Source organism: Hylaeus volcanicus, chromosome 8 (assembly GCF_026283585.1).
Source record: "Hylaeus volcanicus isolate JK05 chromosome 8, UHH_iyHylVolc1.0_haploid, whole genome shotgun sequence".
Lineage (NCBI taxonomy): Eukaryota > Metazoa > Arthropoda > Insecta > Hymenoptera > Colletidae > Hylaeus > Hylaeus volcanicus.
This window is the reverse complement of record NC_071983.1, coordinates 12,541,504-12,557,249: the sequence shown is the minus strand read 5'-3', so window position 1 is coordinate 12,557,249 and position 15,746 is coordinate 12,541,504. Positions and strand designations below refer to the sequence as shown.

At 38.6% G+C, this 15,746-nt stretch overlaps 1 protein-coding gene across 1 annotated transcript in view; it reads right to left on the bottom strand.

Annotated features, from left to right (window-relative positions):
- LOC128881014 (mucin-2-like) overlaps positions 1-15,746 on the bottom strand; it is a 32,020-nt gene that overhangs the window by 7,554 nt on the left and 8,720 nt on the right. Inside the window, 3 exon segments of the mRNA XM_054131651.1 lie at positions 1-984; positions 1,048-1,429; positions 1,948-2,032. The exon segment at positions 1-984 is cut by the window's left edge and continues 326 nt beyond it. Coding sequence (XP_053987626.1) covers positions 1-984; positions 1,048-1,429; positions 1,948-2,014 — 1,433 coding nt within the window. The 5' untranslated portion in view covers positions 2,015-2,032.

The following is a 15,746-nucleotide window of genomic DNA, read 5'->3' as shown; positions in this document are numbered from 1 at the left end:
CCAGGTGTACCAGGAGTACCAGAAGTACCAGGAGTTCCTGATGTTCCTGGGGTCCCTGGTGTGCCAGGAGTGCCGGGAGTTCCAGAAGTACCAGGCGTACCAGGAGTACCGGGTGTGCCAGGAGTGCCAGGAGTTCCTGATGTTCCGGGTGTTCCTGGGCTGCCAGGTGTGCCAGGAGTACCAGGAGTTCCAGAAGTACCGGGTGTGCCGGGAGTTCCTGGGGTACCAGGCGTGCCAGGCGTGCCAGGCGTGCCAGAGGTGCCGGGAGTTCCCGAAGTACCGGGTGTGCCAGGAGTACCGGGTGTACCAGGCGTACCAGGAGTACCGGGTGTGCCTGTTGTACCGGGTGTGCCCGGAGTCCCAGGTGTTCCAGGTGTTCCAGGAGTACCAGGTGTTCCAGAAGTGGCAGGCGTGCCAGATGTACCTGAGCTACCTGGACTTCCAGGTGTTCCAGGCGTGCCTGGTGTGCCAGGTGTTCCAGATTGTCCTGGCTGTCCATTAGGATCACCAGGTTGTCCTGGCTGGCCATTAGGATCACCAGGTTGTCCTGGCTGGCCATTAGGATCACCAGGTTGTCCAGGCTGACCATTAGGATCTCCAGGTTGACCAGAGCTGCCTGTACCACCGTTCCATTGTCCGCCGTTATCACCCGTATCACCATCCCATTGTCCGCCGTTATCTCCTGTATCTCCATTCCATTGTCCACCGTTATCTCCGTTCCATTGTCCACTGTTATCGACACCGCCGGCGCCCGGCTCTAAGCCTTCCCTGCAATCTTCTCGGGTTACCGCCCAAGCATGATTGCACCCTTGAATTTCTGGATCCCAGACCGTTCCAGTTCCGCACGTAAACTCGTACTTTATAAATTTCCCGGATCCCTCGTCGACGCATCTGTAGAACTTCCTGCAGTCATTCGGATCGGAGAGGAATCCTTCGCGGGTGCACTGAACTGTATCCTGTCCAACAGCATCCTCCGAATTCTCACTTGTTCCTGGAGGCCTGCGCGTTGTCGATGTACCGCTGGTAGTCGTTTGGTACGATGTTTGCGGTCGTCCGGTTGTGGTTGTAATCCGAGTCGTAGTCGTGGGCGGCGCCGTTGAATGCGCGGTGGTAACGACTGCCTCCGTTGTCCATTGTGTGGAGGATGTCTGCGGCGAGTCGGGGAGATTCGAATCGATTTCGTTATCGTATCCCCCGCACTCTGGTCGTCCGCTGTCATTCGGGTGAGTACAGACGTTGCCGCTGTCCTTTGAGAACACCGTATTGTAGCCGCACTCAAATTTAAACGTCGTTAATGGACTCCCGTTGCCCCAATCGACGCATCTGTAGTACGCTCTACAGTCACGAGGATCGGGATGAAATCCTTCCTCCGTGCACACGAAATCATTTTGCCGTTGACTATGTTGATTTCCATAATAGTCGAGGTGACCTAAAAATCATAAAAGGTTCAACGAATTACGAAGTGCGTAAGCATGGCTAGTTCGATGTGTCGATGTAACATAGATCGTGGCCGTTTGATCAAAGTAGCGATCATATCTATTTTCTTCTCGGGTGAAATTGACAGCCGAATGCTCCGGGCAGAGATTTATCCATCAAGATTAGCAAACGCGTTGACTTTTTCGCCACCGAACCGTCCATCGATGCATTCAAGGCTGTGCAACCCGCGCGAAACCAGTTTGACGACGTCGGCAGCAACAACAACAACAACATGCTCTTGACGGGAACGTAGGAAAGTAAAAAATACTATCAACGCTCCGTAAGATCAGCAGGCGCGTCACGTGCTTCCCTGAGCAGGGCTGTAAATGAACGTGTCAAGAAAATAGATTGCTCGCGCGCTTTTTAAGATGAAAAGACTTCGTTGCGCATTTTTCGCGCAGAGTCCACCTCGGGCCATGAATATTCCGAAGCGATTTGATGTTAAGGTTCTCGAGCGAACGAGCCTCTTACCAGCGTCCGTGAACGTTGTCGAAATCAGTGTTACCAGTAAGCCAAGTGTTCGCAGGTCTATCCACATGTTTCGCGTCTAGCTCGTCTGTAACATACAAGGAAACATCGTATTAACCCTTTGTACTCGAGGCGTAACTTTCAGTCGCCACGAAAACTTAGCGACGACTGAAAGGCGACAATGATTGTTTATGGTATTCATTTCGTTATTCGCATATCATGGCGTTATTTGAACTTCTATATTACTATAATGTGAGTAATAAAAACACGGTATGTTTAAATAATACTCATTAAGTCTATATCAACAAAGGGCATGAATAGATGACGTTGAAGTTGTAATGAAGTTCTATGTTAATGCTTTAAACTGCATTTTTCAATGGTTCCATTTTTGTTAAGAAAGTAGTGGGTAGCTATTATCGTTCAATGATTAAAATAAAAAGAATTTATGCTCGTACACTTTTATGAGACGTTTCAACGACGAGGTTTTCTGCTTCCCTCTGATAGTAAGAAACATATTTTGTTCTCTAGTGTAACAATTTTCAGGAATAAATCCTTTATGTTTGCAGCGGTGTCAACGCTTCAAGAAAGCTATAAGAATTTATAATCGAGTCTAATAATACAAAAAAAAGACGCATTTCCAAAGTTAGACTATTTTACAAAAAAAGTATTTTAAAATGCGAAGATTTCATATATCAATTTGTGTATTAAATCATTTTATATTAGCTGTACTGTATATCAAATAATCATGAAATCGTTTGGAGTTGCTTGTCCGCCTAGGTTTGACACGCGGTGCCAATTGCGCTTAACCCCTTGCTGTAGTTCAACGAGTCTCACGCGTGGTCACGCATCCGGACTAAACACGAATGTCACGAGTTGGTCCGGTGGTCACAGTTTCAGGCCAAACATAAATCTCGCTGGTGAGCACGCGGTGTCAAGTTTCAAGTTAGCAGCTTACAGAAATAATGGCTAAACCCTAAACAATCTCGGCGGTAATGTGTCCAATGAAAGTACTGTTACAATCGTGGTTTTTTATACGTTTAGCGAACGTTGGTCTTTATCTCGGAATAAACGGTACGACAAGGGGCTAATTAACCAGAGGATGAGGGAGAGGACCCTGTTCGATTCCTCGATTTCCAAACGGCGAACCAATAACGATCGCGAACCGGTATCCGGTGGCACGTGAGAGCCCTCTCATCTTAACGGGATAATACAGCGTGACGTAATCCGCATCGTTTTCTGGGACGAGAGGCGTGGATTTCCTCAGTCGAGAATTTCGCATAAACGGGCAAAGATAAGCAACCGCACAGTTACTCCTACGTCCTGGTTGGCACACGTCCAACCTTCCCCGTCGTTGGCTGTCGCAGGACTTAACTATCGAATCCCCTGACCTTGCTTGGAATAATTCTCACATCATCGATGGTTCAGGATCAAAACCATTTCCACGTTGGCCGTGCCCTTCCCGCGAGACCGATCCGTGGCCTCGATTTTTTTGATCGGCGGCCGCGGTCATTCGCTAGATGTTACACGTGTCGGAATGACGATTTGAATACCCACGAGCTCGGGTTATCCGCGTGTACAGTTACGGCAGCATTGATTTCCGACACGCCTTTAATGATCCAAGCCGATCGATTCTTTTAGCGAAACCGTAAATCAACGTTATCGTGAGCGGAATAAGGAAATCGAATTCGATGTGTTCGGTGAATGAACAAGCTTCTAACGTTCCGTCTTTCGCATATGTCTTCTCGTGCCTCGTGAGATTTCGTTGTCCTCGGAACAGTTACGGGCCGTTTTGCGCAAAATTAGAATATGTTGCGATACAAGCGATAATAGGGAAGATTTAAGTCATCATTTTGCGGTTTCTGATGTTTTAGATGCTTGAAATAAAGTTGGCAGTTTTCGTTGATCGTTAGGAACACTAAGTTTTCGAAAGACTATTATTTTTGCAAAAATATATATATATTCGCGTTCTACAGGGTGTTCCTGGATTAAATGGCCAAACTCGAAAGATGAATTCAGGATTCCAGAACAAAGAAAAATTTCCTCTAGAAATATGCTCGCAAACATTTCGTTTCAAGGGTAACTTCGAAAGTTACAGAATTGTAAGAATGAATAATGTCGAAATGTCCCTTTCCTTGGTTTGAAGATCATTGATACGCTTTTGTTTGTAAAGAGAAGCATACAGTAAATGATACGCCAGATTTAATGCCATTAGACTTCCTTGTGCGGGGTACATTCAAACAAGAAGTGTATGATGCGCCTATTAATGATCTTCAATCATCCAAACGAAAGATAGTGCACGCATGTGAAGACGTTACAGACGTTCAATGTCGATCAGCCACTCATTCTGTCACCGATAAGTGCAATGTTTGTCTCCGACTTGGATGTCATCAATTTGAGCAAAATATTTAATAATTAAAAAAGCATTAAAAAAATTACTGGCGATATAGGGGCGCTCAATCTGTTATAATTTTCCATCATCATGTAACCAACTTTCATTAAATAAACTGCGAATTGTTCTTTATTCCAGTGCCTGGGTTCCATCATATTCCTTTAAGTAAAGAGTGTCCAACAATTTATAAAGTTTCATATACGAACCTTGACTTTTCTGTTTTAATTGAAAAGACTTGATGCTTTCAGGTAACCTTTTTCTATTCAATTATGTTGCAGAAACATAATTCTCTGAGTGGATTTTGTTAAAATTAAACCAGGTTGCAGTCCAAATAGAAACGGGGGAAATTCAAGTCATCATTTTGCTATTTTTAACATTTTAAATATTTAAATTGCGTTTAAAAAAACAAACTTTTCAAATTGACTGCTTTATTTACTTTTACGAAAAACGTTTATTAAAAAAGAAGTTTTTTTTTTTTAAATTTTTAGTAGAATTATTGTCTCCATAATTGTTAAAAGCACGAGCTCTAATTTATTTTTGTTTCAATAGTAAAAAATTTCTCTTCAACCAACTTTAGATTCGATACGTAAAGACATTAGAAATATTTGTATTTTTTCGATAATACAACTTGTTAGTTTATAAAACTGCCATCTTTGACAACTTGCGGCTTTTGAACACTTTCAGAAGTAACAAAATGATGGCTCAAACCTCCCCTATTTTCATACGTAGTGTAAACCATTTTATCACAGTTTCAACATAACCTCGGTCATCGAGCGCAAAAGTGGAATGACCCTCGCTAACGACGGTAGCTTATAACCTTCGGTGATACGGTAGAGACGAGAATTTCTAGAAGTGCAATCGTGAGTATCGATTCCTGCGGAACGTTGACCCCTGTCAGAAGATATTATTCCGTGTGTTTATCTCGTTGCACATCAGAGACCGTATCTCCTAAGGTCTGGTGCGAGTCCACAATTCCTGCGGTTTATCGAGATGAAGCGTAGAAAAAGGACCAATCGAGGAATCCTTTCTCCCACACCTTCGCTTGCAATACGTACTCACACGTAAGGATCTTCGACGCATTTTCTTAGCGTTTTCTTCAAAATGATCGAACAATTTATTTCGTAAATAACTTTCGCACCATCAAATTTAGAAGTTTTAATAATTCTGCTTCGGAAACTGTTAGAAGTTGATTTTTTGCGTGCATGCCTTACGTTGATCGTCAGGCTAATATAATTTAATAGTCGTGAAAATTGTCACGAGGCTGAAACATTTGTGGTAATATTTATTTTCACAATCTCACTAGCATCTCGCCTTCAGAATTCATTCTCTTTGTTTCTTCGTCAAAGTGCTAAATATGATAGAGCGTCATTTTCAACGATTACTGTAGTCTTGTTGTACTCGAAGACAAAAATACTGCATCACAATTTTACTTTGCAATATTACGCTTTATGATCGACAGTCAAGATTATCCTATTTAGAACAGTTTGTCCAAACGAGGAATTACTTTGAAATAATTTGATTGGTTTTCACATAAAATACAGGTCTTCTTCGATTCTTTTACATTAATTTCATTAGAGCGTTCTTAAAGACGATTATTTTGCTGAAAATAAATAAATATGCAAACCAATATTTATCCATTTTCTAATTATGTTGCCAAGTCACTTCATTCGTGAATTTAATTATGAATACTTGTCGAAAATTTTAGTGGGTACAACCACGTTACAGTATTTAAATAAAAAATTATTGAAATAAAAGTTATATAAATCAGGTTAATATTTGAATTTAATTATTTAAATTTGGTTGAAAACTACACATACATACATGTATTCGTATCCTTGAAAAGATTGAACGCATTTTTCAGGTTAATACGGAACTTGTTGAATGAAAATTGCCACAGATTTTACAAAAACAAATTTAATGTGTACAGAAATTCCATAAAAATTTCGATATCAGTAAATAGAAATATAAAAATGGTTTTTTGAATGTTAGTCATTTGCTATGCTTTAGAAGAGAACACTTATCCGATTGCCATCTCCAAGTTGCTTTTAAAGCCCAATTAAGGCAGTGGAAAATGATTTATTATTTCAAACATCATTTTTCCTTTTGTATGTATAATATTCGTGCTCGGCAGTTCGATTCGAATCGAAATGATTCACTAGGTTACGGATCGTCGGCGACATAAAGTCCTGTAAGTCTCTGCCTATTAATCAGCCACGGGATACGCGCGCCTCTATTACTCTCGCAGGACCTCCGCCTATGCGCAATATGCGATACAACGTGGTGCACTCGATCCAGTGCCATAAATACTATCGTCGACGGAGATGCTGCGCAACCACGTAACGAATTGCACCGTCCACGACCTACGACTGCTCGAGACTCGCGTACACAGCCGTCGAAAGATGGAACGATAAATCCTGACGAGCCGAAAGGACGCAGGACTTGAATACGTGCAAACGGGTGTTCGAGACAGTGGTGAATCTGAAATTATCGAGACCGAAATCGAATTACTGTCCACCACACCATTACTCGAGAGAAAAAAAGATTTTTCTTCAATCCTTCTGAACTAAATAAATTAAAAGATTAGAGCATTTTGAACTCTTACTGAAGCTCTTAAGCTTGATTAAGTTCATGGAGACGAGGCGTGTACGAGGTGCGAAATTTTCTTCTTATTTGTTTAGGTTATTTCATGTAAAGGGTGTTTCCTACTTTTCCGACAAGATTGTAGGAGCACGATCTACAAGTAGGAACAATAAAAAAATGATACATGAAGTTTCTTTATAAACGCTTTGTTACGATATTACAAGCAAATATTGAACACTGCACGATGAACTTCATTGGTCGCTAAACGTCTAGGCCGGTATTCTTAATAATAAAACAATTGGTTCTCATTTTATTGATGGAGTATTAAATAGTCGCAAGTATGCACAGATTTTTACAGAAATTTTGCCACTATTATTAGATAATCCTGCTCGAATTATTACCCAATTGCTAAACAGAAGATTACCCTGTATATTTGGAAATATAGAGTGTGCCAACTATTGTCACTTAAGGTTTAGTACTTAGAACATATCTTGTACTTAAGAACATTAACTGTTCTTTTATTTCAATAATTTTTTATTTAAATACTGTAACGTGGTTGTACCCACTAAAATTTTCAACAAGTAAAGTTATTAAACTTCTTTTATTTTAAACGTTATTTTACAAATTGCATAGAATGTTTAAAAATTGGTGGTTAAATGTTCAATATGAGAAACCCGTTTGTACGAATCATTTTTCACAAATACACAAATTTATTTTCTATGCTTTTAAATAGTAGATAAATTTTAAAATATACAAATAGATTAATTCACAAAATTAAATACTTTATGCTCATTATCCGATCAGTCACGATTCCAGTAGTTCAACGTGTACTTCCGAATGAAGTTTTAAATAAAATTATGACAAAATGAGACGGTTATCTCCACGAACCACGTCATTTTTCAAAAACAACTAAAACTGTCTTCTATGCTTTTGGGGAGTAGTACTTAAAAAAAAAAAAAATCAACAAAACAAATATTGTAAGTTCAGGTCTGACACGATTCCAGGATTGTGATTCGCGTTTGGAAATAAAGTTATTATAAAATTATCAGAAAATTAGAAAGTAATTTACACAAACTCGCTATCTCTTCACAACAAAATATTTATATTCCACGGTTCGTAACGCTAGTTACATTAAGAAAATCGACGTACAAACTGTTCCATAAAATCAAATATCTTATGCTTAGGTCTGACACCAACTAAGCAGTTTGACTTGCATCTTAAAATAAAATTAAACGAATTAACGAATTGACGAATTAAAGCTAACTACGCGAACTATACCAAATCTCAAAATGAAAGAAATTATTGTTTTATACTGTTGAACTAGATAAATGAAAAAATCAGTAAATGAGAGCGCTTCAGGTTGTTTCTATACGGGATCCTGAAGACGAAGCTTGATTAAATTCATGGTAGATGCGTCCCTGGTTCGAGAGAGGAAAATAGCTGACTTCAAAGTTGAGAAGTTGAACTACCCGGACCACAGGGCACGCTTCCACGATCCTTCTCCTCCTTGTTGGAGTGAAAAGAGGATTGCATGAATGGTGACATAACCTGGGAATGCGGCTTCGCTGGACTCGCGCTTGCGACTCCAGCTGAAGAGAAAGAGAGAGCGCTGTGACATAACTTCAGCGAGTAGAGTCAATGTCAGTGTCGGCGATCGTGACATTGGAGTGAATCGGCTCGTGTTCAAACGAGGACGCGAATTTATTGAATGGAGAGTAGGTCTGCGAAGTACACGCGAGTACGTGGGTATCGGGTAGCGCTAAGTCAGCTAGAAGACGTTCCGCGCTTTTTATGGTGCGTTTACCATCAATTACCAGACTCCTGTTTGTTCTATAAAGAAGCGTAGGAATACCATTGCCTTTCTAATCTTACGCGGCGTTCAATTTCAGTTTCTACACCCTAACTTTCACATTTCGTCTTTCCATACTGAACCGCATCTTAACAAAATACATCTCTGGAATGATTAATGTCGACTTTCAGAGATTTCAAATCGCAAGCCGCGTCTCAGAAAATAGATTTTTAACATAAATCGATAAACATACAAAATTATGTTACAATTAATAAATTTGTAGGAGGATTTTTTTCTATTTTTCAAATTATTAACGATATACTTTAAATTCAATTTCCTTTATAACCGTTTATCATTTTGGAAATATTAAACGATTCTTTGGCAAAACGGGCTACTTTAGATGGTCTAATAGGCCTCAGGGGCTGTAGCGGTGTTTGATGCTACAGTACGGGCTTAGCAACCCCGGGGTACCCTAACTAGATGGGGGCCAGTGGGGCCCAGCAGACGTGTACAAAAGATAAGACTAACGTATATCTAATGAACGTACAGAATTACGATAACGCGAACTAAACCAAAATTAAGGAGTTACGTGAAGTGAAGTTATTTCAAGAGGAATAGAAATAATTGTATCGTGATGTATGGATTCAGTGCAATAACCGACGTGACAGTTACGCACTTAAAAAAAACCAAGCAAACCAGTGACATAGTTTCGTATTCATAATGAGTGTAACTATGGCGCAGGCTAGAATCAAACAGAAATATCGAAAATTCTTGAAACGATTGAGCTTTAAAGAAAAATAGGGGTTATTTTACAAAACAAATGAAACACATTTATAAATAGAAAAACGTGAATGCAGATATTGTGTTCTTTATTGAGGCTTTTAACCACGATTTTGTGGAAATTAGCCTGTGTCTGTGATGCTCGGTTTAACGCAAACGGTCCTCACGATTTGGGTGAAGCACCTTTCCCCGTTGAATGAAACATTTCGTACGGCGAAGGTACAGACCCCGTTCGCATAAGGTCCGTTCTTTGAATACAAATCGATCTTATCCCGCTGACGATGTTCCCGATTCACCGGGGATCGCGCGAAAAACAGCAGGATCGCTTCGCAGGTTGCATTCCAAGCAACTCTGTCGGAAGCCAAACTGCTCTAGAATCGACGAGGAAAACTTCTTCGGAGATTACTGTCGGTGATATTTTCTGCGATTAAAATTACCCAAACAGATCGAAGACGTGACATTATTATTCAAAAAACCGATACAAATTAATTATGTTAACCCTTTGACTACGGGACGATCTTTGCTGGAAATTCTAAGAGGCGTGAAGGTGTAACTTTAAAAAAAAAATATCAACTTGTAGAGAATGATAAAACGAAACTTTTTTATATGTACAGTTTATTCATGCGACGTTTAGTTTCAGAGATAAAAATTAAAACCTTCGAAGACCTTTTTCTTGAGATCCCGTACTGGTCGTATTCTATTGCTGTTGTCTTTAAGAAAAAAAAACAACAACAGTCGAACAAATGAATGTAAAAAAAACATCAGCTTATGGAGAATGACAAAATAGAACTTTTTTATATTTACAGTTTATTCGTAAGACGTTTAGTTTCAGAGATAAAAATTGAAAACTTAAAAGACCTTCTTCCTGAAATTCAATTCAATTTTTGCAACAAACTTCTAACTTTTCAGTTTTTATTTTCGAAACTAAGCGACCTATGAATAAATTGTAAATATAAAAAAGTTTCGTCTCGTCGTACAGAATCATCTGGCATTTTTAAAAAATTGATTTAACGAACATGAACATTTCTCTGAGTCCATTTCTCGAGGGCGAGAATTTCTCAAAGTTTATATGTAACAGGTAATCTCTGGAACTACTGAATCGGACTATATTCTAGTTTAATAAAAATACGTTATCAATCTGAAATCTCAAGTGATTAAATAGTGGTAATAATAGTAATAATTAGTCGTTAAATAAATACATTAAATAAATCAGTAAGTTTGAAGCGTTATTTTTGTTTCTCACTCGAATACCTTGATTTTGGTCAAAGTTAAAAATGTCAAATACATTACTTTTCACTCAACCCAAGTACAAATCAGTAAAGTTGAATGTCAAACAAGTAAAAATATACTTCGTGTCGCGTCCGAAATCTAAAGCATTTCGATAATAGTGGATTCTTGAAAATAATGCCTTATAATCAAACTCTGCTGACCTTCGTTAAATATAATTTCCAAAGAGTCCTTCTACTTAATGCATGAAGGGAATGCATGATACCTCGTTAGTTTGAGTGATAATTTACCGCCAGCAGCGCGTCGCCGACAATTTATGGTCGTTTTGCTCGAGACCGCCGACGATCAACAATCGCAAGTATTTAGCAGGCAAACACAAGTGTAATTGGATGTCCGAAACGCGACGTAAACGACGCTGAGGCGTTGAGAAAGACCGCGGAGGTAACGACAGGCCATTAAGAAGTTACACGACTTATTTGCAAGCCGATGCAGACTACTCTGCCGTCTACCTTAGTCGAGTAGGGAACGAGACAGCCTAAAGAAGCCACGAGAGTCTTGGGACCTTTCAAGGACTTCGTTGCAAACCTTGTGGTTTTCTCAGAAAATCATCTTTCTTCCATAAACGAAACTTCAACCCATTCGTTACCAACTATGAGATGTCTCGTAGTTCAAATTGATTGCAATTACTCAAGGGATAAGTCCGTAGCCTTTTTAGTCACGAATTATTGTAAAAGAAGATCCGTAGAATTTCTTTTTACAACGACAAATTTAATATCACTTTTTATTATCAAAATAATAACCGAGATTGAACATCTGTATTAAATCTTGGCGTCCAAGGCAAAAAGTTTTAAATTTGCCTGGCAGTGAATGGGTTAACAGGAGTTTTGAGAATGATAAGGATCTATTAGAAGGCTGAGAAGTTAAAAGCAATACAGGATCAAGGAAAAAACACGGTTAACTCGTTACAAAATATGTTTTGAAATATGGATGCTGTAAATATATAACGTATAAAATAAAAAGATTTTCACAATTTTTTCGTAACCAGGAATAGCATTTGAAGCGACGTGAATTGACGTAAGCGGTCGCGAATGTGTTAAGAAAAACTGAAACAATCAAATACCACGAAAGCACACCTGTCAACAGAGATCCAAGTTATGACATCAACCGGATTCGTGTACTCTATTTTGACGTTCTTAAAAACAAAACACTGGGTGGCGGCGAATACACCTTTAAAATCGCCGATAATTGTACGTCCACGCGTGAAACCTGTGATTTAACGGTTCTGTAGTCCGCTGGCACCCGGAAGTCGAATTCGGCGTCCGGGTCCAGTCGCCAAACTAAGGATTTAATTAATGTCAGCTTGTATCGAGTTCAACAATCGTAAAGTCGGTACAACGACCTCGAGGAACCGCTCATTATACTCGATGGAGCCAGTTCATCGTCTATAAGATTAATGTAACGATCATCTCCGTAAACGGCATTGACTCGCTCAGCTATAATGCGTTCAATGAGTACGTGAATCATCGGCATCAGCGTTCGCTGTACACGTCAATTATTATGACTTCGATCATTTTCCTTTTTTTTTCATTTTCTTCCTTTTTTCTAATATGAGTTTAACGTCGCATCGACTATTTGATTATTGGAAAAACTAGAAGAATATTATAAATACGCACAATGAAATAATCACTTTAAACTATCGTCATTAATTTCAATACAACCTCATATTTCTGATTTTTTTCGAGGTGAAAAATCTATTTTGTTGTAAAAAAGCTATTTTTTTTATAGATCCATATTTTGTTAAGCGGAGTAATCATATTTGACTTCATTGACAGGGTTTTAAATAATTGGATTTGGTGATTTACTTAAGTTAGTTGTTCCGTGGATTTATTTGGCGGAGGATTTTAACAAAACTTCACTCGAGTGCTATTTAATTAAGTATCAATCACATAAGCTTATTTCTCACGAATATTTATGGGATCGACTGCATGAGTGTTTGTACATTTGTACGTATACTCGAGTGTTTCTATTGTATGGTATCAATATTCAGTTATATTATTAATGTATAAAACATGGAAATTGTATAGCTGATATAAACTTTGTACAAGGTTTCAAAAATTAAATTGATAAAAAAATAAAAGTAGTTCGACTCGTTGAAGTTAATAGCAGGTAGTGCATCAAACTTTGATAGCCAAGTTGGTTTCGTTCATAAAATTCGGTAAATCTTGTACTTTTTCGATCTCGAGGCTGTCTTTAAGAAGCTTCGTCTTGTATATTGTATGAAATGTATTATCTTCGGTGCAGTCAAATAATAGACAATCTGTTGTAATTTTTTTGTTACGTTCGTCGCTTAAGGGAGCTGGACTATTTTTATATGAGATAGGCATGGGTTAATTTGGAATGAACGGTTCTAATTCTTGTATTTTCTTTCTGTTAGCAATAGAGTTTCTTTTTGGATAGAAAACGCGACAAATTCACTTTTCTTGGCGAGAGACAAGGAAGATTGACAGCAAAAAAGGAAGACAGGCGTGTGTAACTGTATGCTTGAAACGCGTGGCCTCGAATTAAAATCAATTGTTCGGGGAATCGCTATCTACGATTCAGGAAATCGGAGTGCACAGTTAGGCGTCGTGTACTAACTACACAGTTTGTCATCCTCGTATGTAGTGATCAAGAATAGAAAAACTGTGAAGAAAGTGAGATGATCGTTCGAAACGTCGTCGAAAGCCATTTATTCCAATCAAAGTATCATAGAGGAATCCTGCCTTAATGGCGTCCTAATTGTAAGTCTATATCATTTGTTGGTTATATTTTGCAAGATCTCCGACGATGAGAAACTTCGCTATTGCTAGAATGGTCCGCGAGTTTTTTTTTTGTTCTTTGAAGTATTATTTTTGCACGAGGTTTTTATCTGGTTAAATGTATCTTATTTGTTGGAGATTTGGAATGCTCTCCTGTATTCTATTTATATATACAGTACTTTTAATTAGGAAGGCGAAGGGAATGTCTCACGTTGTGGCCCACAAAAAATATTATAGTATATTTTCTGAATCTATGTGTTTCTAATAAAATTAATTCGATTTACATTTTAAATATTCCAAATTTATAAAGATAATGATGCTACAATGTCCTTTATTAATCTTATATATTGCCAATACACTTTGAAGATGAGATACAGTATCTCGTGATGAGACTGCTGTATTCAAACACGGTCAATCGTGTCATCTATTCCAATCGAGATGTCATAAATCTCATAGTGAAAAAAAAAGATAAAATCTCATTGTACATTACGAAGCACAGTCGAAGTTGATCGATCCAAGGTGCCTCATCTTCGCGAGACGAGAGAACGAAGGGAGGACCTTGGCGCTCTTGCAATGGCCACTTTAATCGAACCAGTTTTGGTTATGAGCGCAAAATAACGACTGGCTATTCCTTGAAACTATAAAAGCAGCTCGATAGAGAAGCTCTTGGTGTCAAATTACTTTATAGGTGATATCTTTGATACAGCTTGCCTCTCGTTACAAGCAGAAAATCAGACGATAGCAAGGCAATTGAAGAGGAAGTCGAGAAGATAACAAACCGTGTGTCTAGTAATAAACAAATGCATGCCTAATTGCTTGGACAAAAAATGAATTTTCCTTTCCTTGAAAAAAGAAAATCCCACGAAGTATTAATTATTTATAAATTAATATAAATTCCTTTCTGTTTACCGAAGTTTTAAAAATTTAACAACTGTACGAATACTTATTGCTTTTATATTTCTATCGATTTATTGTTTTTTTCTTGTTAATTTCGCTACTTATATAAATAACTAATTTTTTTTGCACTGTATCTATTCTAAAGATTTCCTAGAATACGTAGAATATTTACAAACATATAAGATTATTAGAGGACACTGTAGCATCACTATATTCATAGATTTGGAATATTTAAAATATAAATTATCGTTGCTTATAAAAAAAAAAGTTAATAAATTACAATTTCGCATAGTTTTGTTCGAAAAATGATCGGTGTACGAATATTTTCTATAACCACTGTGGCTCAATTTGAAATGTACTTACACTCTTTCCACCACAAAGGCACTATTTCTTCTCCAAATAACAACATCGCTGGCATTATTCGCTTCGTCCACTAAAAGCAAAGTAGTTTCGCGTTCTAAATAGATACTAATTTCATAGTAAAAACCTCGAACAGGTTGACTGCGTCGTTTACTTGGAATGAATTCCTAAAAGTGCTTTCTTTTCGGTCAACGTATAAAACGACCATTCTCTTAACTAGCAAAGTGGTTGGTAAGAGAGGAAAGGTGAGGTTCCACCCCAACGAAGAAGCAGTTACGATGGCATCCGGTGCAGTGTACCGAGATCGTTATGATGGTATGCCAACTGCAATAAGCGCAGCCTTGCCGTTGAAAGTTGCAAGGTCGTTTCTTCTCCCACTGAATCCACTTTTGCCCTCTCTTTCTTAGCCGGTGCGATGCACGATGGCGTGGGATTGGAAAAGTCGATTGAACCACGACTGGGTACATCGTTGTAGATTCCATTACAGGTATCCATAGGAATGAACAGGCATCGTTTGATCTCTATTGCGTCTGACCTACAACGTGGAAATCTACTTAACACAGTTCCCTGCACCCGAGCTACGGGTGCAGCCGTAGGTCAATGCCAATGGTTTCTAAAATTGGAAGGTGCGCCTACAGAAAAAGAGAATTTCTACACCTGCGTAGACAGTTACGATATGCAAACAGATATTTCTCATCGTGTTACAGAATGATATATTTAAATTTCAGAAAGATCGGTTCGATAAATTTTTTTAAATCTTGGCAACCAGACGATGTCTCAAGCAAAAAGGTGTTCAAAGCTTTTACACGTATTTTATTTCGTTACTACGTCTATCGCTTTAGGTCAGCTGTGAAAGTCGAAATAATTCGAATATCCTCCTCAAATTTTAACAGTACACTTTTAACCGTTTGCACTCGAGAGGTAACTCTCAGTCACCACTAGGTTTCCTTTAGGTTTCATTTCTTTGGAACTCGAAGTGCCA